The 24,744-nt window shown below is 39.7% G+C and overlaps 1 protein-coding gene across 5 annotated transcripts in view; it reads left to right on the top strand.

Moving 5' to 3' along the window:
* The window catches only part of elfn1a (extracellular leucine-rich repeat and fibronectin type III domain containing 1a), a 112,595-nt gene extending 103,107 nt beyond the window's left edge, over positions 1–9,488 (top strand). For all 5 annotated transcript variants that reach the window (XM_084087235.1, XM_084087236.1, XM_084087237.1 and 2 more), the window contains one exon: positions 4,864–9,488. In XM_084087235.1, the coding sequence (XP_083943361.1) occupies positions 5,269–7,662 (2,394 nt within the window). In that variant the 5' untranslated portion in view covers positions 4,864–5,268 and the 3' untranslated portion in view covers positions 7,663–9,488. The remainder of the gene's footprint in view (positions 1–4,863) is intronic.
* The last annotated feature ends 15,256 nt before the right edge of the window (positions 9,489–24,744 follow it).

Raw genomic sequence — 24,744 nt, 5'->3', positions numbered from 1 at the left:
TCATTAACAATTCAAAAACAGTCATGTCGCACTCGCTTTAGTTTCTATAAGCCTCTGGGTGCTACTTCATTAGTTTCACGGTGGTTGGCACGAATTGCAGCTTGTATGTGAAGACTCTAAATTAACTCTAAATGAAATGAATAGACCATCACAGATGCCTACAATTTGTTTATAATATGCTTTGTGAATGCATTGCCCTCTTGGTTCACTTTATTTGAACTTTTATGCAACTCCAAAAACAAATTTGTCCATTACAGTTTACTACAAGACTAATGTAATGCAGCTGCACTAGGAGAGTTTGTGGACAGGATTTTTTCCTCCAGCTATTACCATGTATGGAACAAGGGCAACTGAAGTCATGTGATTTAGTCGACACAGAGCCAACAACAATTAAGGGCAGAAGGCTTTGATCAAACTGCACATACATATGTTTTTCAAATCAGAACTTTAGGATTAACTGTTTGCATTCAATTATTGTGTAAGAAATGAAATCTGATATGTTTGTTCAGACAGTAGCTGCGTTTACATGGACACTTATAATCGGATTGACGGCTCAATCGGACTAAAAAACCTTCATGTAAACACCTTAATTGTTCCGATTGAGCTCGATCCGAACGAAATTTCGATTGGATTAAAAGGGGTGGTTTATTCCTTTCGTAATCCGATCGAGAGAACATGTAAACACTTGATCGGATTGAAAACCGTAACTGAAAGGACTGCGCATGTGCAATGACGTTAAATAGCATAATGACGTATGATGCGCAGAACGAGCTTTTGTTCCTGTTGAATAAAGTGTCACTCAGCGTCTTTGAAGTGAAGCAGGACAACGTCCCACCAGTCCTTGTTTTGGATTCTCATCCACAGACGACTGGTTTTGACCGCGGGGAGGGGCATTTTTACTGCGTGATAAATATAAGCAGCACGGCAAAACGGTTAATATGCTCATTGTCTCCAAATCATGACCAGAGATGGATTAATATTACGTCTGCTGTTTAAAACAAATAAAGAACCAATAGAGGAGAATAGTTCTGCGCGAACAGCGGGAAACTCTGTATATTTGTGCAGTGTGCGCATGTCAAAAAATCTATTCCGATTTGAAACTTGTGACATATAAACGCGCACATCAACCCGATTACTTTATTTATCGTTCATGTAAACACCGTGTTCGGATTCATCAATCGTATTGATTTCATTCCGATTGAACCAAAAGGTGTCCATGTAAACATAGCTAGTGTTGCTAAAATCTTGTGTATCTACGTCAGATGTTAAAGAAATGATGAACACTAGTATTCAAAAGTTTGGGTCTTTTTTAAGAAATGAGTACCTTTATTTTTATTTTTTCACATTACATTGAACAAAAGTGGCAGTAAGGCATTGATAAAGTTGCAAATAATTTCAAATAAATGCTCTTTTGAACTTCCTATTCATGTATGTAAAACAAAAACAAAAAAACAAATCATCATTCAATCATCATCATCAATCATTATCATAATAATAATAATCATGTTTTCCACACAAATATTAAGCAGCACAACTGTTTTCAACATTGATAGTAAAAAACTAAATATTTATTGAGTACCGAATCAGCATATTGCAAAGATTTCAGATTTCATCAGACTACAATTACCTAAACAGATTTGAGTCTGACACACCAAAACAAACACCATAGGTGCTACACAGGAAACCAGGGACAAAGGTTTATTTTGGGAATAAAAGAAAACCCTTGTGCAATGTTTTCAAATTACAGAACAATGCATCCTATGCTAAAAGTTAGTCAGTGCACATCTGCCTTGTCCTGTTGCTAGTCATTTTAATGTCTGACTTCATTAACGTAGACAACAGCTTGCCGGTCTGAAAAAAAGACAAATCAAACAGAGAAAGGTCAGCTGACTAAGAAGATAACCTCTGACCTTCAAGTGTCATTGATGGATCTAGTCGATTGGTGCTGTAGCCACCATTACCATGAGCTGTCATTCTGATCTCCATCCACCAATATATATCCACCTGCTAAGGTTCCTGCCTCTGCACCTGTCCGTGACACTGGGGGATCTTGTGTCAGCAGCTGCCATTCTGGACAGCAGGATATCTGTTTGCACAGGGCAGCTGAAAGCAGGCAGCGGCACGGCCTGAGGATTAAACCATCCAGAAAGCAGTGTGGCATGATGAAGCTGTCTATCAGCCCATCGCCTGCCTGTCCTGTCACTGTCCTAACAGTCGGCAGAGAAAAATATGGGCCGTGAGCAGGCGAGGTGGGTGCGTGCCGTGGTACTCGTGAACACACACACACACACACACACACACACACACCTCAGAGCAGAAGTGCTGAGCTTCAGCAAATAATAGGAGCTCTCTGGGGGACGGCTTATGTTTTTTTGAAACTTTCCAATTACATCACCCTCCCCGAATGTTAATATACCATTTTACAGAGGCCTGGTTGCCTTTCACAAATCTAAGAGTGTGAACACCAGGAAAATATATCCACAAATCTCTTTGTAATGGAGTTGCGTGAAATTTCTCTCCGACATATTCTAGAATTTTGAATTTAAAACCACACAAGAAGTATTTGATTGCATTGTGGCAGTTTAGTGGCAGGAAAAAGTTTGTTAAAAGAAATTGGATATGATTATGTCTGCTTCGGTTCATGGACATTGCTAAATTAAAATTAGGGCTAACTATCAATAAAATAAAACAAAAGAAATTGAATTAAAATTACTTACAGCAATATATTTTAGTGACTGCAAGTTATATTTATTAAGTGACTGAAAGTTCTGCATTTAAATTTCTATGATGGTATGAAAATGATTATTCTGGAATTTATGAACAGGTAAATTCATGGTTGAATGTTACATTTGTACCACTTTGTTTTAAATTTATATTTGTTTGCAGATTATGAAAATGATCTCTCTCAGTCTGATGAAACTGGAAGTATTTCTCAAAAACAAATGACTTCAGTGTTACTTTGTTTGTCATGAATGTAATTTTTTCAGTGGCAGACAGAGAATCTTGCAAGTCTCAAAGGGAAAATGCGGGTGTATTTGTCATGTGTAAATGCATATTTCTATAAATAACCACATGCAGTCTTTTTCTTTGTGAAACACGCACGCACGCACACACACACACACGCACACAATAAAACTTTTGTTTCTTAAATCCTAAAACCCATATTTTCAATGTGTTCTCGGACTTTTGGATCTCTCTAAATGCTTAGTTGAGACACTGATTAAAATAGATTTCATTAGATGCATGACATGTAATTTGTGGTTTACACCAGCGCGTAAGATGCGTCATCTTAACTCATAGACAATCTAACATATCAATTAGGAGGAACCCAGGCAAAGTCCAGTGAAATCCCAGCTTTGATCCACTGCCTTCCATAATGAGTTTTATGAACCGTGTCCATCTACAGTATGCTTCTTTCCTCTTCAGTGAAAGCATGCCCTTCTTGCATAATTCACTAATATGGCTTGTGTAAAATCAGTGTGCTCCCTCTCTTACAGTCATTGTGGCTTCCACAGGGCAAAAAGCTGCTGAAGTTACGGCTTACGGCGGGCCAATCAGACAGCGCAATTAGAATTTTTAGTGCAGTTGAAATCACTGTAAAGAACTCAATATTGTGCAAGTCTTTACTCATAATTCCTCCATCTAGCAAAGAGGTTTTAGGAGCTTCCACCAGCTTTAAGGATACAGAGTGCAATAATGAATGACTTTCATTTTGTGCTGCCATTGTTGTGTTCTTTTTTTAACACATAGCCTAGTTTTATCCATATTATATGGATAATGCACATTACTTGACATTGCTGTGATAGGGGACAAAGTGGTCATTAGTTACAGGACAATATATTGCTCCTTTAATGTAGCAGTAAATGCAAATACACACAGGAGTGTGTAGGTGTTTTAGGAGTGTGAGGAGAAGGAGTGCAGCGGAAAGAAAAGCCTTTACTTTCAAACCCGTTCCCATCCTCTCTTAACTCACAAAATGATTTGCGATACAGCCAACACTGCTTACGGCTGTCTCAATGTAGTTTCAAAGACTGCCAGGGATGACTGTGAACTGAAGCTCCCTCTTGTCTCTGCCACCCAGGGAACGTACCTTCTCTCTGTGAGGGCAGTGTCTTTTAAAGAAATACTATTCCCATGTGATTTCCTTCTGTCTCCATAGCTGGGTATTTCATTTAAAAATAAATGAGTATCAAGGAAAAGCTTGAGAAAACTTTAGAGGCAAAGCAGCTTGTGAAATACAGAATTTCTCTCACCCACAGTGTTATTTTTTTTTTTAATTATTTAGTAATTGATTATGTGTATTTTTGCCCAAATCTAGTACATTTTTTAACATTACATGCAATTCTTCAAAAGCTCTATGGATGCATTTGAATTTTTGAAAAACTGGTCTCAAGAGCGACTGGTTGTTTTCACTTGAACATTTTAAAGGACAAAGTGAAATTGATTTGTTTCATCCCCCAAATATTGGTTCTGTGCATTTTGATAGTTTCAGAGTTAATGGAGGGAGAACAGGGACACTTTTGTTTTATTTTATCTGTCAGGTGGAAATTGGCCAATAATAGCAGTATGTCACAGGAACTGAAGGGAAGAAAAATTGTGTGCAAAACAAATTGATGGTCAGCTAGCAAAGTTCATTTATCTTCCATAGGTCCACGGACATATGAGTGAGGGGTTAGGGAAATAAATACAATGGGATGATTTTAATTATTCCTTTGAGCTGTATTAGGTTGCACACTCTTGTATAGTATGAAACGTCTTCACTGCTGCCCCATGTTGAACTGTATTTCGAATATTGCTTTTCTAATTTAAAGACTTTGTGAGCGTCAGTCAATGCTTTCATTTTCTTTTCTTTTTCTTATCCAGGGTGTACCTCTGGGCCCATAAATGAGACTAAAATGGTGGAAGAGAAGAAAAGACAAGAGGATGAAAGCCATCAACAATGCTCTACCCTGGGGAAATAAGCACAGGCCATTTTGAATTGGTGAAACACTAAGACCCAGCTCTAGCACTCCACTAGCGTGAAGACTTCTCCATTGGAGACTTAACCTGTAAATGAATAAGCTATGGTCAGCGGGTTTAATAAGGGGCTGATATATCAGTGCAGAAACACCCAACTCATGTGAAATAATTCTCTGGACCAGAGACTGAACATTTTTGTCCCTTGGCTAAAGGGAAAGGGTTTATTACCCTGCTCAAATACTGTGAGGCTCCATCCAGCCTAGTTCAAACTCAAGTGTTACCCCAAGCTGCTACCAACTGGCATCGCTCATGGCTTCCAGGAGGGCATCAGGAGCTTGTAATGGAGGCATGGTGAAGAGTGCCTTCTTCTGGTCTGTGGCCATAATCTTTCTGACTCACATAGGTGGTGTGAGGGGGGATTGCTGGCTCATAGAGGGCGAAAAGGGCTTTGTATGGCTGGCCATTTGCAGCCAAAACCAGCCACCCTATGAGGCCATCCCTCAGCATATCAACAGCACCATAGTGGACCTTCGGTTGAATGAGAACAAGATCAAGAGCATCCACTACTCTGCCCTCAGCCGCTTTACCAACCTCACATACCTGAATCTGACCAAGAATGAGATTAATTACATTGAGGATGGGGCTTTTTCAGCCCAGTTCAATTTGCAGGTTCTCCAGTTGGGCTTCAATAAGTTGCGTAACTTGACTGAAGGGATTCTCAGGGGTTTGGGCAAGCTGCAGTACCTCTACCTCCAGGCCAACCTGATTGAGACTGTAACACCCAATGCCTTTTGGGAGTGCCCAAACATAGAAAACATTGACCTTTCCATGAACCGCATCCAGGTGCTAGATGGGTCCACCTTTACCAGCCTGACTAAGCTGACCACCTGTGAACTCTACACCAACCCTTTCAACTGCTCCTGTGAGCTCTTGGGGTTTGTTAAGTGGCTCTCTGTCTTTCCCAACAGGACAAGTGAACGGATGGTGTGCGATTCTCCTGTAGGAGTCTCGGGCTACAGTCTACTAAGCCAGAATCCGAACAATCCCACATACCGAAATGCTCTGCATATACTGTCCACTGTGTGCACGGAGGACTACGTGACTCCGTACATCCCTGTGCCTCCCGAGACCACTACTTTCCCTCCGGACTCAACACCGTGTGGGCTAGATGACTGTCCCTCAGGGACCGAGCCGGAGGAAATCAGCATAAGTCCCACTTACATAGACTTGGATGTGAAACCAGTCATGAAACTCAAGCAAGTGTCTCACACGAACGCAGTAATCACTGTTCAGATCCCTTACCCCTACAAGAAGATGTACATCCTTGTCCTGTACAACAACAGCTTCTTCACTGACATACAGAATCTGAAGCGGCAGAAGGAGGACATTGAACTGAAAAACCTGAAACCCCACACTGATTATACCTACTGTGTGGCTTCCATAAGAAACTCGTTGCGTTTCAATCACACTTGTCTGACACTGTCCACTGGGCATAGGAATGGAAAAGAGCGAGTAGATAGTAATGCAACAGCCACTCACTACATAATGACTATCTTAGGATGTCTTTTCAGTATGGTAATTGTTTTAGGGATTGTTTATTATTGCCTCCGAAAAAAGAGACAACAGGATGAAAAGCACAAAAAGGCAGGTAGTTTAAAGAAGAACATAATTGAGCTTAAATACGGTGGTGAACTGGAGGGCGGAACAATATCCAGGATGTCTCAAAAGCAAATGATGGCTGGGGAAAGCATGACCCGCATGCCCTATCTACCCTCCGGCAGTGAAATGGAGCAATACAAACTACAAGACATCAGTGAAACTCCGAAAATGGCCAAAGGGAATTACATGGAAGTGAGAACAGGGGAACACCAAGATCGAAGGGAATGTGAGATGTCCATGCCTGGCAACAGCCAAGGCTCGGTTGCCGAAATCTCAACAATCGCGAAGGAGGTGGACAAGGTCAACCAAATCATTAACAATTGCATAGATGCTCTCAAATCAGAGTCAACCTCCTTCCAAGGGGTGAAATCTGGTGCTGTGTCAACAGCTGAACCTCAGTTGGTACTGATCTCAGAGCAGCCTCAGAGCAAGTCTGGCTTCCTGTCACCTGTCTACAAGGACAGCTACCACCACTCTTTACAAAGACATCACGGATCAGATGCTTCTCCAAAGCGTCCGAGTACAGCCACTGGTGGTCCAATGCGGAGCCCGAGGCCTTACCGTTCAGAGGCCTCGTACAAGTCAGAGTCCAAGTACATAGAGAAGACTTCACCCACAGGGGAGACTATCCTGACCATCACACCCGCAGCTGCAATACTAAGGGCAGAGGCGGAGAAGATCCGGCAGTATAGCGAGCATCGGCACTCCTACCCAGACTCCCACCAAATTGAGGAGCTGGAAGGACCAGACAGCCGGAAAACCTCCATCTTGGAGCCCCTTACACGGCCTCGGGCCAGAGACTTGGCTTACTCACAGCTCTCTCCCCAGTACCACAATCTCAGTTACTCATCTAGTCCCGAGTACTACTGCAAACCATCGCACAGCATCTGGGAGCGCTTTAAACTCCATCGCAAGCGACACAAAGATGATGAGTACATGGCTGCGGGCCACGCTCTGAGGAAAAAAGTGCAGTTTGCTAAGGATGAAGACCTGCATGACATTCTAGATTACTGGAAGGGAGTGTCGGCCCAACATAAATCTTAATCTACTCAAGTGTTTGTCTGTGTCTTTTCCATTTCCGATGGACCACAAAGAACAGGACCAGAATGAATCCTTAATCTTGTGAAATCACATTCTAACGGATAAATATTACACTTCTGTGAATTTCAACTTAGGGAAAGAGGTTTGTGTACCAAAATTAAAAGATGTTACTTAAAGCAACAAGAGGAGAATATATTGCAAATATATATATATTAAAAAAACAAAACAATTATATATATGTTGAAATAGATTTTTAGTATTTGATTACCGCATGGCCAAGTCCTGTGACAGTGGATTTGCTGTTGTGTACTGTGAGACTAAAAGAACCCAACAGTGACAGACATCTTCTGAAATCTTAGTATTTCTTCTGCAGGACCACTGTAATTTATGGACCTTTTTTCTCCCAATATTTGAGTTTGTTCTAAATACAATTGAACTATGTACAGATACTGTTTCTATATTTGCAACGTTTGCTGTTAAAAAAAAAAAAAAAAAAAAAAAAAAAACTATGATGTGTATGATTCAGGTTTAGACCATGGATTTCGGAGTTAGCTCCAGTGATATTATCTGTCTTTAAATGAATGTTTACCGTCCTGATGGATAAACATTGCACTGGTCAATGAAATGGCATATTTTCCTTTAGGCCACAGTTTACGCTACCCTGCTTTGCCAATTTTCTTTTTAATCCATGCCTCTGATCAGACCACACAATATTACACAAAGGCTTATTTTATGTTACATTTGTGTATCATAACCACAATGTAAATCCGTTTGGTTGGGATGGTGTAGAGGAAACATCTGCATACAAGACTGCAGTGTCAAAGTGGAAGAAAATGAAAAGCATTGGAGAAGTAGAACATTTTGATACACATTCAGTAGTTATGTTTGGTTTGTTTACCAGTGAATCGCTCCACAAAACATGCACTTCTGCTTTTTACCTTACGATGCCTAATAGTAGTGAGGGGTTATCTGATCGTGAACCAAAGTGCTTGGGTGGCAGCTCATCACACATTTTTCTGCAGATGTTTCCACCAGTCTCGAGCCAACAGCCCTATGGATGAATGTATTACATACATTAAGCAGCCTTTTCAGCTGTAATTTCTTTGTAATTTTTTACAACCACATAATTCCCATTTTTCATGCTGTATGCCGTGTTTTGATATTCATACTTCTTTTCAGTTTCATGCATTTGTCATTTCTGTCAAAAATATTTAATCAATCAGAAAAAAAAAAAAAAAATTAGGTTTTGTTTTAGGCTTTCTTACTGTTTGGCGGGTAAAAATGCTTTTGTAAATGTCGAATGCCACTGCACGGACCTTGTGATGATCAGCGCTGATCCGGAAGGTGAGGCATGTGAGAAAGACTAAATTACCCAGCTGAACTGTTGCCACTGGAGTTGTACATCAGCTATTTAGAGAAGTACAGGAAGTAACTGGGTTGTCCAATTTCTTTTTTTTTATTTCAACCGCCTTAAACTTCTGGAACTATCTGTATAACTGTATTTTTTTTTTTTTTTTTTTTAAGTGTTGATGTTTTTGAAAAGTTTTCATCTGTTGTAATTTTTTTTTAAAGACAATACATTTCAGTAGATTTTGAGAGCTGTCAGGTTTATAGGTAATCTAGCAAGTAACTTACATGTTTTTATATTGCATAGTGTAGCACTCCTGTATCTCATTCAATTTAGAAATGTTGGAAAATCTGTGAACGGAGAGCATCATATACAAACAAGAGCACAATGAGTGTTATTTTGTATTTCTTAAAAAATATGTTACCTGCTTTCAGACAAAGTACTGTGAAATAAAGGAAAGGGGGCACCCATACTGTCAAGATCCTCATGATAAATTTTCTTTGGAGTCCTCTGTATCCCCCCCTTCTTCGCAAACTCAACACACACACACAAAAATAAGTAAATAAATAAAATACAAATAAAATAAAATAAAATAATAAATATTCACAAGGGCTGTTGATTGATTTGAAATCATCTAAATCAAATTAATAAGTGTATGAAGTGCTGATCATATTACAATATTTGCTGAGAAAAGCCCTTCAAATAAAGATAATTCAAAGACATGATATTATTGTGGCAAATGAAAGCATTGAAAAGACATTACAAGCCTGTCGCTGACTAAAGTATACCTAAAGTACAGACCACAGTGAACAATTTTTGCAATTGAACCAGTTTATTACACAAGAGCATTCACACGAAATGTTACCTATAACCAGTTTATCTCCTGACAAAGAGGAAAAGATAATACATAAACTTTAACTGGTAATTATTCAGTGTTTCCTGCTCTGTGGGAAGGTTTGGCGACTCAAGAATTTACATACTGGTTGAAGACATGATTAATTGACATGTTTATTTATTTTTTATTGCATTATTGGTTTATATAATTAAACACACTAAATTAGCATGTTATTATTAACAGCCTTAACATTGACATTTCAAAGGCCCTGAGATGTGATAGTTATCACTGAGTTTTAGCAGCAGCATTTCCCTTTTTATTCTTGGTTCACTTGACTAACTCATTCAAAGGGTCCTGAGTGACACCATATCGAACTAAAGGAAAACCTCTGTTATAATGAACTTGGGGTGCTAAAACATCTAGGTTACGACTGTAACCTCTGTTCGACACTGCGTCGATGATGCTATGGGGAATACCCTCCTTGTCAACAGGTGTCTGAAAAGCTATCACAATCACTGCAATCGATATTGACTGGCAACAGCCTATGACGTCACTACTAGTGTGACCCGAAAGTATAAAAGGTGCACCTAGAGAACATGTCATTCACTTATCTTCTGAAAGGACTGTTCAGCAGGCATCCCCGAGGCATGGCAAACGACGCAGTGTCTCGTTCCCTGTTCTCAGGGAATAGAAGTTACAGTCGTAACCTAGACGTTCCCTTTCCATAGGGAACTCGCACTGCGTCGATGATGCAATGGGGAACAATATATAATGCCACCACGCTGAGGGGAGTGCATGCCAATTATGGCTTGTGAAATGTCAGAAACGCCAGGGGGTCTGAAAGGAGTCCTGTCCAGTCACTTTCTGAGGGGAACATAAAGTCAACCCTTTATGGTCAACCTGGTCAAATTTACTGACCTAGTCTTGCCAACAGCCTGTCTGTTTCCTAAACAGAGTCTCTCACAAAATCCAATAGGGAAAAACTGCAATTAAAGGCAGTAGTTCACTCACAAACCGGATCATAGAGACGGGCATCCTGGAGAGTAAAACTCAGCATAGTACTTTATAACCCTTGCAAACGAGGGGAGTAACTCTACTCGATCCTGGATCTACATAGTGCTTCAAAGCCCTGTGGAGGCTGGGCACTCTAAAGGGACCCTGAGAGATGAGAGAGGGCGCCTCCAGCTCTAAAGCTGATCTAACAGGGAGACCTCGTGAGAGTCCTTCGACCTTCCGACCAGACTTAAGGAGTTAAGGCGAGACACGGCAGGCAAAAACATTGTTTTTTTTTTACTGGTCAATTTTGAGATTTTTGGATATTTGTCTTCAATAACATGTCTTCTTTCAGACTGTGGTGAAAAAAAGTCCGAAATACACATTTAGGTCTTTATTTTATTACACTTTGTCTGTTTGCGTCTGTAGATTTCGCGTAAATTCAACAAAAGTTGACGTTGTAAATCATCCCGCCGATCCGCGATCTCTGTCTGCTCTCTGTCATCACAGGCACGGCTGGAAAGCTCTCTCTTCACTGTACAATGCTGTCGGATCCAAATATGGTAATTTCCTTTTTATCAGCAACCAATCGCGAAAGTAAAAGGGCTGAATGCGCAATCTCATTGGCTGATGATAAATCTTTAAAGCCCGTTTTCTCAAAATGACCTTTCTCTCATACTCCAAGTACGAAATCTCCACTTCAGTAGCACCTATATACACCAAACTTTCCAGTCTTGTACCTAGTTATATTATGAAGACATTTAAAGAGGGATTTGTAAATATATTATTCCTAGCCTGATTTATATAACATTTTATTACAAAAAACATGGCGAAAATCATTGTTTTAAGGCTATTGACAGTATATTCTGATTTACAGGATAACAAAAGTAGATATCCATAAATCCCTCTGTAATTTTTTTCCCATCTAATATGTGAACACAATGAAAAAAATAATTTTTAATCTGGCTTTATCCAATACTCAGATTTCGTTTTTTACAATATATACAAATTAGCGCATATTTAATTAGATATTGCCTAATTTGCATATTTAAACATTAAATTACGGAAAACTTGTAATACATTTTTTTCTTATCTTAAAGTAGGTAATCAACTGGGAAAGTTTCATGGCGATATCTGCTAGTTAAAAATTTTACCCTATTCACCTGTAGTGTCTCGCCTTAAGTATTCAAACAGAGCGATCCTCAGATAGAATCTGGACCACTATGATCAACCTGATAAGTATTGACCAGGCTTTGGGCTAAAATCAGGGAGGCTCCATGGGGCCTGCAACGTGATACTTAATGCCTTTGCAATGCTAAGCTTCCAACTCGTAGGGGAGCCGCCTTCAAGGAGGCCTGTTAAGGCCTAACTACTTGATAGCGAGGATGTTAGCAGAGCTAGCCTTCAGAAGCCTAGGTGCTCTCACAGACATTTCTATGGGCCCTGGTTATACTTATTTAACATTTCCAACAGGCAGTGTACTCAGCAGAAGTGTTATCAACCCTTTAAAGCAAGGAGAGTACAATCTTACACTACAGGAGTATCGAGGAGGCCTACTGTAAGGCCTACAGCTTTGAATGTCACAGGCATCAGCCCAGGCAGTGCTTTGGCTCTAAGGGAGTATACTCAACCATCCCAACTGGGAGGGAGTAACTAATCTGTCTCTACCTGAGCCTGGGTGGTGAAAGGTGATTACATATGAGCTATGGGTAGCGAAGTACTCTAATTAATGACCCTAACAAGGGGAGCACTATCAGCATGACCCTGAAGGATGTATCATGGTCGAGGCCTATTATTTTGTAATTTTACAAGACAGATTTTATATTCTCTACTAAACCCAAGGGAATGGTGGCCTAAGTAAGTGGCCAACGGCATTCGACCTTATGACTTGAATTATTATATTCAATGGGGCTCAGAAGAAAAATCCCTTTTAACTTAAGGCCTTGCTGCCAGCTACTACACTCAATGCTGTAAAGGGCGGAGGCCTGAGCACACTGCTTCTTACTCTCAGGAGAGAAAGACCTGACAACACCCATATATATCTGCATGGGAGGCTTTTTGAAGGTAGCCTGCTACCTATGCTGCTATCTACCCTGTTACACCACTAGCATTTACACCTAATGCAAAAGGCGGGCCTTGGCCAGATGACTCTTGCAGTAAGTGGAGGCTAGTACTAGGAAAAATTTACAGGAATAAAATCTCCTGATGGTCTAAGGAACCTACACTCAGATACTGAAAGGCTCGAGGTGAGAATGCTTAACAGACCACCACCAAAAATCCTAGATACTAAGCCTAAGCCAGATATCGAGATGGCCCCATGAGAGCTGACACACGAATATTATATGTCTGAAGTTCAGAGGAGAACTACTGCTCTAGTATAAGGTGGCTATCAAGGTGGCCCAACGAGGGCCAACACTTGATTTCGTAGTTCTATCTGGAGCTTGACAGAGCTCAGTTGAAAAACTCCTGATAGGTAGGAAGCCGTCTCACGCAGAAATGTCTGTTTGATGCTCGGATGCATGGTGGCCTGACTAGAAATTTTTCATATAATAAGGCCAACCTGTTCACTACCACAGATTGGCACTACCCACTGTAAGCCTGACAACTCTAAATCAGAGGAAGCCTATGGGAAGGGTATGCATAGCCTATGCATAGCCTATCTATATATATGGGCATTTCAGGGTCCTATTTTTACTCCTATAAAAACCCTACCTAACACACTCCTTAATACTTTCTAACAGGGAACCGAGGTCTACTGTTCAACCTTACTAAAAAACTCTCGTAAAGGGATGAGACCTACAGAGCTCAACTTTCTGCCCGTAGAGCGATGGCCTAAACAACATTCACTAAATGGAGGCCTATCACCATAAAGAGCTCGAAAGAGCACACTTACTACCAAACCTGATGCCAGACCTACAGAAGGGTTCCAAATTGAAATAATCACTCATCACAGGTCCAGCCTCAGGGCTGATGCAAGAAGCACCTGGGGTGTAGGAAGTGTGCAGATTCGAACCGCAGTGTTATGCAAGATTTAATGCAGCCGAGCGCGCCTTCGACACTGGTGCATCAAGAAGAAAGGCTTTCCAAGTTCAACCACATATGCCAATCCCTGGCCACCATCGCCGCCATCGAGTTCGATCATGGCGGCTGTTTGTTTAGTGGCCCGGAGAGCTAATCTGCAGTGCGGCGCAGCTCATTTTCACTGCGTCAGGGGAAAGACCCCAACCTTGGTCCAAATATTTCAGCAGATCAGCATGGTATGCTTGCAGCACAGCCATTGTGTGCATGGCATCACCAGCCAGACCCGCCATCGCGTATGTCCTGCCATTTAAGCACAATGTTTGTTTAAAAGGCAGGGCCAGAGCACTTAGTGTCAATGCCTCTCCAACCGCGAGATAGGGCAGGAATGGGAGGCTCACGGAGCTGGAGCATTATGGCTGGAAAGAAACCGTTCGTAAAGTCTGCCACGAGCGGTCTCTTCCCTCACACGGTCCTATGGCAGCAAAGCCTCGCTGAGGCACTCACAACACAAAACACTCACAACTCACCATATGCTGGGAAGGGTGGATGTGAGGGTTCGGGTTGTAAATCCTCTTCACCCTCATCAGCCATCTCCTACTTTCTTGGGCTGCCAGCAGAGCACTCGCTGTCAGATCAGTGGATGTTAGTGACAACACATCCTCATCCGGCAGCCTCCGAGGGGCGTGAGAGATAAATAACCCTCTCAAACTCCTCGGCGAGTTCCCTCTGAAACCCCACGATTCTAGTCTCTGCTCTGCCTCAATGGAAAAAACTCACAGTTGGCACAAGCAGTTCCCTCAAGAAATGAAAGCTTTAGCGTAAGTTCTGCCAGGAAGACTCAATTGTTGCATCACTTATTACCATCTCATCTATCCAATCATGTTCTAATACTATAAGTATAAAGGACCCGTACTTACACTTGTCTGAGTTTGCAGATGCTGAATGCTTTCACTCACTCACCACCATCCACCCCACCACCACCAAGATGGTTTCTTCCCTCCAACAACAAGATGGTTTCTTCCCTCCATCTTCTCTACCACCGCAGGATGGTCCCTTCCCCTCCAACCTCCCCACCACCACCAGGACGGTCCCTTCCAATACCTCACAGGGGGTCGGCTGCGCCCCTGCCTTCATCTTCAGGCAGGAAATGCTGAATCCGTACCCTCGGATTGCGAGTTACGGACAGGGCCTACGCCAAATACTTTATCGCATATATTGCTTGCTGGGTCATTAATAAATGCATGATTGTTACAATATCTTCTCCCGAGTCTTTCTGGTAGAACTGATCGTGCTTGCTCTGAGCCCAAACAGTAAACGCACAAGTTGTGTGTGTCATCAAGTGTCAATATCTTAGACACGAAATCCACACACTTCCTGAAGCATTTTTCACAAGCCATGATTACCTTTTGAAGTTTTCAGGTTGAAGCTTTACAAACAAAACAGTCCCTGAAGACGAAAAGAGGATGGCATATTATCTAGGCGCCCCTTTTTATACTTCCGGGTCGCACTAGTAGTGATGTCATAGGCTGTCTCCAGTCAATAGCGATAGCTGTGATTGGATAGCTTTTCACCGGTTCACGTGGAGGGCGTTCCCCATAGCATCATCGACGCAGTGCGAGTTCCCTTTCGAAAGGGAACAGTATTGAGGATTCAATAACTATATCCTTCATGTGTGACATTTCACTGTTCCTGTTGAGAAACTGATTATCAAGATTTAGGCTTTAGATTTATGAAAGGGCCACTTACAGTTTGGCTATATATTGTGAGATGTATGGTATCAGTTAAATTATTCAAATTCTGTTTGTGGTATGACTGAATGCTGACTGAAAGTATTTATTTTTTATTCTGTTTCTCAAATAGTTCAGGCATTCTAATCTCAAGGCCAGAGGTTTCTTTGACAAATGCTCATATTTGCTCTAATAACAAATATTTCCTTTTGATAGATAGATCCTGGCATCTGCAAATGGATGGCGAGCAGTGAAAATTAGATCAAAATTTGAAACGCTGAATAGCCACATCAAATATATTTCAGAAAATAAATTACACTTTACCTCAAATCAAACACAGACTAACATCTGTGAGGTTTGAAGATAGCTTGTCAAACCAGAGACCCGAACAGATTTCATTTTTCAAAGCCCAAAAATAATGAAAAATAAAATATTGTAGCCTGTCAGTCACATCAGGCATCTCTTGCAGATACATGCAAAGCTGAGAGGGGGAAAAAAGAATCAGATATCATGATTGCTTGGTGCTTATTCTGTGAATGGAAATGTCTGTAGATTATAATCTAATTAATAATAATAATTTGAGTACAGCTACATAATCCCCACTATCTAAATAATGTAACTACTCATCATGTAACTACTAAAATAATGTAATAATTAGAAGTTAATTTGATTATAATATGTGAAGTTTTTTCTTCACATGACATCCAAACAGCTAAAGAAACAGATTTTACCAACAATCTTTGATTTAAACCTGGGTCTAATTATATATAGATGTAATACAGAGTGAATTAGGAATTATAATCTCCACTGTAAAAAAATTTAAAACCACAACATTCCCCAAAAATCAATAATTTCACTGCTCACACTAGAAGGATGCTATATTTTTTCTGCTTTAGATGTCATTCGTTTTGGCACGTATGTAATGCAATACAGGAGAAAAAAAAAAAGAAAAAAAAGAAATCTCACCTGGCTGTCATAACCATATAACTTCACCTCCTAGAGGATCTTGTTATTACAGCAAGTCTCAGTGGAATTCTGTGCAGAGATTTAATTTCATTGACCAAAGGCTAAAGGCTGTGAGAGGTATTTAATCTAGTCGCATTCAGTGGGCAGTTCAAGCACTCTGCTCCCATCACTGGATGTACAGTGAGCATTCAGAAGCAGTGAGAGCTGTACGGCTGTTTTACTGCTGAATTAATTGAGGTAACACTTGTGTTTCAGCAATAGTTCTTTTTGGAGAAGTTTGTAAAGAGGTGATGCAGCCAGCTTTACAAAACCCCAGAGAGCTGCAGGAAGATATAAATGAGCCTGTGAGTGTTACCTTTCTGCCTCTTTTGGAGATAAACAAACATCAATCCATATTCTTACAAGCCTCAAGAATATTTGGCATGAGGTCAGGTTTATTGTGTGCTTTATAACTAAATTAATAGGTCTGTGATGTCTTAAAGGTTGTACACCTTGGTAGAGGTAGAACAGATAGATTTCAAAAATTCATTAAAATATGGCACATAAACACGTTGATGCCAAATGCCATTGATTGTTCCAAGTGTTTTAACTGATCAATACGTGCTAGTTTGAAGCAGAGTTGTGAATGAGATATGAGTTCTATTGCAGAGATGAAGATTTTCAGTCAAGAATGATTAAAGGGGTCATAACGTGAAGAATCAAATTTCCCTTAGTTTTTTTTTTTTTTTTTTTTTATTTTGCTTGATTGCTTAATGCCACTGCATATGGAAATGAAAACTTTGAGCTGCTTCCGGATGTGTTTAGAGGCACTCTGATTATCCTTTTGAAGGATTCTTTTTTAGTAAGATTCCTGATAATTTCACTATGATTTTAATCATTGCACTTGGGTAAAAAGGTTGGATAGATGGATAGACTGACTAAAGTTTTGTCATTTACTCACATTCACGTAGTTCCAAACCTGTATGACGTTCTGTGGAACATAAAAGAAGACACTGAAGATATAAAGACTGCTGCATATTTCATAGTCACATTTAACTTTTTAGAAGCTACAATGAAGTTGATTGATAAACTAATCAAATAACAGAAGGATAGTGATGTTGTTAAATAATAGTGATGTTTTAATACCACTTTTAAAAAAACACATAATCGTGTTGCAGTAAAATCTTTTTCTTTTCTTTTTTTTTAAATCTGTTTTTTAAAGAGTAGTCAAATATTTAAAATATTTAAGCTGTTTTTAAATAGTTAAATGTAGGCTAAAGGCATCATTGTCATTTGTGTAAATGAATAATTAAGCTTGCAAAACACTAAACTTTTAGGATTATTCTTATACAAATATCATAGACAGACCTTCTGTCAGTTGCAGTTGGATTTTCCGACAAATGCATAAAGTACACTAAAAAGTTAGATCTATTTAAATAAGGTTGGCTTTGCATAACCAGAAGTGTCAATTTGCCCTGTCCATCAGAGTTAGAGGTTTTTGTGACTTTGCCACTTGTTGGATAATCGTCTTACAGACTTCGAAACCTGAGCTCATCCTGACAATTCTTCCATCCTGAAGTCTTTTAATTGAATGTACCTCATGCATGCACAGCCTCCACTTTCATGTTAATGACTCTGCATAGTAGTTGATTGCAGAGGGCCCTGCACATCTGAATAATAATCATTTCATTAGAAAAGACTGTTAACATCAGGAGGTGTAGCAATTTGAATGCGACATTAAGGAATGTTTTTGTTTACCTTTTGGGACATGATTTTAATTTACAGTGTGAGACTGATACACCCGCTGTCAGTGGTGGGTCAATGACGAGAAAAGGAACAAAACAACTCAAAGTGACTTATGTGTACTTTTAAATCTGATAGTTAAATGGAAAATATATGATGAATATATATATATATATATATATATATATATATATACATTAAACATGAATTGTGCATCAAGTACAGTGTGGCATAAAACCTAGTCCCCCATGATGCTTATTTATTTATTTTTTAAATGGGACTGAGTCAATAACACACAATGAAGAGGCTGTTTTGAATGCTCTGTGGAGTGTTTTGAGCTTAGTCTAATGATTGCAAGCAACAATTAAAAGTAAATTGTAGAGGGAACTATAAAGTGAGACAGTATTAGATCCACAATAGAGCAAAGATAAAAGTTTTGTATAACCTAGAAACTGTTTTTTTTTTTTTTTTTTTTTTTTTAAATGCAAGATACTGAAGCAATATTTATTATAATTTAAAAAAAATAAAGTACTCAATTTTTAACTTTACGTTATATTGCATATAACATTAAACATATGTGCTGTTATTGTTGTTTGAGGGCATCCAAATATGTCTATCTGTCTGTCTTAGAATCTAAAGAGACTTGAAACAGGACATCTCACAAAATAGTCATTTAATAGGAAACTTTAAACAACTAACATTCACGATCACTGACATATAACTGAACCAAACAGGAAGTATACACCAGGGAAATTAGCTAATTAAATGACAACAGGTGAACAAAATGACAAATCAAATGAACTGAGAAACTAGGTCAGGGGTCCATTCTTCGTACGTCGCTAACTCAGTTAGCTGGATTTGATTGTTGGTGATTTGGCATGATCTTGGATTGTTTGGTTCTTCGACACTCATCCTGGACTTGCTGTCATAGCAACAGGTCTGTAAGCTTAAACCTGCTCGCGAGCAGGCTTATTTCATGTTAAAAGGATTAGATTGCGGCTTTATAAGCGGAGGTGATACAGGAAGTCTTTCACAGCCATGTCTTGTCCGTTTTCGAATTAATCACGTATTGCAAGATAGACAGGATCCTTTAGCGCAGCGCGATATTGAGATAAGTATATTGAGACTACTTATTGAGAGATATCGTTTTTCTCGTGAGGGTATCATACACATCATTAATTTGTTGGAACCACATGTTAAATGTTTGACTTGTCGGACATGTAATATATATATAAAAAAAGGACTGACTAAAAATATCTTAGATGGTGTGTGACACCATGTCCTATATTACAAATGTGGAAACAAAATGGCCTGGATCTGTGAATGACTCCAGAATTTTCAGAGAGTCACATTTATGCACATTATTTGAATGTAAGGTAAATTTATTTATATCAAGCTCACTATATTACATACATTTATTCTGAGCCTAACAAAACTGCATTTTTCCATTACAGTATACAGGTGCTTACGACAGGATCCTACTTGGTGACGGGCTATGCCTGCAGGCAGTAATTCATGACGCCATTCCCTGGACCACAAACCTGTTTCAATGCAGCTCTAGCCAGGACAAGGGCACACATTGAAATGACCTTTGGGCAACTAAAGGGAAGATTTCAGTGTCTGAAAAGTCTGAGGGTTGCACCTGACAGGGCCTGTGAGATTGTTGCATGTGCCATACTCCACAACATTGCCACCAGCAGAAAGGAGAGGACCCCTGTGGTGGAGGTGCAGCCTGATGATGACCTCCAGCCAGTGCACTTGGACCAACCTAGTGGCAGAGCTGCACGGACAGAATTGTCGAACAACATTTTTTTTACAAAAAAAAAAGAAAAAAGAAAGAAAAAAAAATCATAACCTTCATTAAATTAATAATAAAAGACAATGGGCCCTATTTTAACGATCTGAACGCAAGTATCAAGCGCGAAACGCAAGTAACTTTGTGGGCGGGTCTTGGGCGCTATTGCTATTATACCGGCGGGATAAATGACTCTTGCGCCCGCCGCAAATCTAAAATGGGTTGGTCTGAAGTAGCTTCATTATTCATAGGTGTGGTTTGAGCGTAACGTGAAATAAACCAATCAGAGCGACATCACACATTCCCTTTAAGAGCAGGCACGCTTGTTCTAAAGCAGATTCCTATTATAACGGCGGATTTGCCAGGCGCACGCCAGGAGCGGTTCACAGCCGAGGAGAGCAACGTTCTCATCACGGCCGTAAAACACAGATAAGTGACATTGTATGGGGATGGGAGAAACCCACCCAAATTAGCTTCGGTTAAACAGGCGTATAATAATTTGGGTAAATGTGTAAGCTAGATTTATGCCTATTTTTTCACATCTTCATGGACACAACAATGATTTCCCTTGTGAGTTAATATTTTTCCTTGTAATAATGTATGGTTTTATAAAAATGAAAGCTGCTGCGTCTGTGTGTAGATGAGATAAGCAAAGTGTATGCGCGTTGTGCACACGCTACATTGATTATGGCCAAGCATGCGCCCTTAAAATAGCATCTGAATAACATGCGCAACACGTCACTGACTTTAGACTAGGTTTTTCCTGGTCAGTGGCGGAATTGTTTTCTAAACCTGCAAAATAGCACCAGGGAACGTTTGCGCCGGAACACGCCTCCTCTTTGCGCTGAACCGCCCCCGGGAGCGCAAGTTCATTCCCTAACTTACCGACGTGCGTCTGTGGAGGGAAAAGTCCGCTGTGCGCGGGTGCAAAATAGGAATGATACATGTGTCGGTGTACAAAGTCAATTGCGCTGAGTGCAAGATAGAGCCCATTATGCTTAGTTCCTTGAGTTTTATTTCAATTATTCTTTGTCAAGAAAAGCCAGTGATAGTCATATTTTGCCTGCAATAAGAGATATTGTTATGCAAGGTCAGCAATAGTACTCTGTGTGAAATAATGTATTAGCACTTACTCTGAAGTTCCTTTTGAAGCAACTCAATCTCTTGTGCCAGTTTTTCTTTAAGGTGTCAAGTTCTATTTCTCCCCTTAATTTTTGTTTTGTTTTTTCAGGTCAAAATACTCAATTTTCTCAATCACCCTCTGCCATTTTTGGATAAAAAGAATAAAAAAAGAACTGTCAACACTTCTGTAGGCCTTTCCTCCTGCAACTCATTGCAGTCAGAAATAATATGTACACAACTATAAATTAAGTAAAGTTATTTATGCACATACAGGTACTTCCTCCAAAGGACAGTCATCTGAGAAGGTTTCTTCACTGTCCAGTGCAATGGAAACAAATGGGCATTACAAAGTGTTGTACTTTCTTCCCTTTTGATGTAAAGCAAATAACTCATGGCAAAATATTTTTACATTAAGTTCAGCAGTTTTCACCTTCACAAGTCAAAGCAATTGATCACTACTCAATATTTAACAGTTGAAATGACCGTACCAGCCATTTGGATTATAAGCCTACTTAATTTAATGCAGCAACAAATTATTTTACAGTGTAGCAAGAGAATTTAAAACTCATTTACCAGTAATGAAGGAGTTGCTGCTACTGGTCCCTGGCTGTGGGTCTGAGGAACAGTTGCCCCCATGATGCCCTCCACAGTGGGTCATTCACATTCAACCCAAATGGTAAATGGTAAAAGGACTGCATTTATATAGCGCTTTCACAGACCTATGGCCACCAAAGCGCTTTACACATTGCCTCACATTCACCCATTCACTCACTCATTCATACGCCGACGGCGGTGTCAGCCATGCAAGGCGCCAGCCAGCTCGTCGGGAGCAGCTGGGGTTAGGTGTCTTGCTCATGGACACCTCGACACTTGGTCAAGTGGAACCGGGGATTGAACCACCAACCTTTCGGTTTGTAGACAACCTACATGAACCACTCAGCCACTGCCGCCCCAAGGGTGCAGGACCACCACCTGTTTCTTTTTCTGCTCAGCCGTTTTATTGGTTGCTGTTATAAACAGACAAACACATCATTTAACTGTGTTTTTTGTAAGAGAACAGTACGAGTAGAAGAGATTACCATTTTGAAGAATATTCTTGTCCTTCAATTTTACTTGTTCCCATGTTCTACTGAGTCCTGAGGTGGCTCTGACATTAAGCAATTATGAAATGATTAAAATACAAGAATATATACTGTAATAAGTGATAGACCCATAACATGGTGAGCACTTACGCATTTAATTTGTCTTCTACTTTTTGTCAGCCCTCCGTCCTGGCTTTTGCACACTTTGAGGTGTTCCCTGGCGTTTTAATTAAGGTTTCATATTCTGCATAACCTTCAAGCAATAACACTTGCTCTGCTGAAAAACTGAGTGCGCACTTTGGCCATGATGATCAGCCAATAGCAGCGTTGCTGATCAATGTTTCTACTATCGATACATATCCCCTTTTAAACCAACGCATGAACGCGCAGTTATCTCAGATAACTCAATCCATCGATACTAATCATAACCGGCAGGTGTGTTCGAAGAACCTAATTAGCCGGATCATGATTAGCACGATGATATTACCTTGGATGTCTCATTTGATCTCGGATGTTTTAAGCAACGTACGAAGAACGGACAAGACAAGACAGACAAACTATAAGAACAAAGAAAACTGATGACAACAAACTGAAAGGCCATAAACATGACTGTTTACTTCTGAATAATTTGTCAATGAGTAATGGAAGGGGAAAAAAGGAAGAGAAAAATATATAGGCCTACCTTTTTTTTTACATATTTAATATTCATATAATAAAAAAGTTTAATGCTTTCATCTAGTTATTGGACTTAGATTAACAATTATACATGAAAAAAATGTGTAACCATTTCTTTTGTTTTTTATAAATCCAATAAATCATGAAATTAAAGAGTTAAAAGAAAATGATTATATAAATATAAACAGAAAACAAAGAAAACTTGTCTAATTAACAAGACACAACTGAACTGAGGACTCTAATTCATCTGTAACCATAGAAACAAATAGGCGGGGAAACTGAGGGAACAGGCAAGGTGAATAAAAAAAAAAAAAAAAATACTAACAATAATTCAACTAAACTCCAGATTTAAAGCTAAAAATAAGACCTCCCATACAGAGATACACCAATAAATAAAACAGAAGATTTACACGAAGATGAGGACCATACGATCACATTAATCTACAATGGCATGGAATTCAGATTAATTAAATATACACATAGGCCTACATACAGTACAAAAAAAAAAAAAAGATAAACAAGCCTCAAAGATAAACAAGCAACAAATAAATCTTAAATTTTATCGGGAAAAGAAACAGTGGCAGCTAAGCCCATGAAGGATCTGAGGCCTGTAATTAAAACCATTTTACATCTTTAGTGCACATAAAAATCACCATATTCCACAAATAAAACAAAGCCAATATAAAATATTCATGTACCTTACAGCAGTATAATATGGTTTATTTTGTTGACCGTGAGACGCAGCCGTCTCCTTAGAGGTAGAAGTGAGCCATTCACTCACATTAAAGGGTTAGTTCACCCCAAAATAAAAATTATCCCATGATTTACTCACCCTCAAGCCATCCTAGGTGTATATGACATTCTTCTTTCAGACGAATACAATCGGAGTTATATAAAAAAAATTCCTGGCTCTTCCAAGCTTTAAAATGGCAGTGAATGGTTGTATCTGTTTTGAAGTCCATAAAAGTAGAGAGTAACTTGTGACGCATGTATGACATAGGATGTAGGAGTATCGTTTAGACGCCTCTCATGGTTCAAACAAACAGGGCTGGGCAACAAACTCAAGCTCCTCCGACATTTCTCTTTAAAAATTGTCGTTTTAGACTTCTAATTCGAGACTGGTTTTGTTTTGATCTATCCTCTCTGCTTCCGCATTCGTCATTACGTCATGCCTCAGGTCAAGGGTCACTCTTCCACCGTAAATCAATGCGTATGGCGGTCTGCCGGAAGCTAGTTATTTTAGTCGATAAAGTTTTAAATATGGATATTTTTCTTACACGAACGCATCGCTTAACTTCAGAAGGCCTTTATTAACCCCCATGAGCCTTGTGGAGGACATGATGGACTTCAAAACAGAAACAACCATTCACTGACATTATAAAGCTTGGCAGAGCCAGGACATTCTAGGGACAGGTGTTGCGAATTAGCCTTGGCTATAGACACTATGATACTGACATGGGATTGCTTCGAGAAGATAATCTGTTCACTGTATCTGTCCCTACCAAATAAACTATAAATAAAATAAATAATATAACTCTGATTGTATTCGTCTGAAAGAAGAATGTCAAAAGCCAGCAATTACACAACAGCAGTTCTTTCAACGCGCCAGTGTAGGAGAACAAACCACACGTTCGTTCGTCAGAGGAAAAACAAGAACAAACGCTGCTTTACCGAGACTTTAAACTTCATCTGCCCTATCACCTCACCTGTCAAAGTAAAGGCACAGTCTCTTCATTCCAGTTACACATGCAAAATAAAAATAATTTAAAATTCGTTTTTGAAAAAATAACCAGTTCGGA

Source organism: Abramis brama, assembly GCF_963993115.1.
Source record: "Abramis brama genome assembly, chromosome: 1".
NCBI classification, from domain to species: domain Eukaryota; kingdom Metazoa; phylum Chordata; class Actinopteri; order Cypriniformes; family Leuciscidae; genus Abramis; species Abramis brama.
Note: the sequence above shows the minus strand (reverse complement) of the source record. Positions and strands in the feature narration are given on the sequence as shown.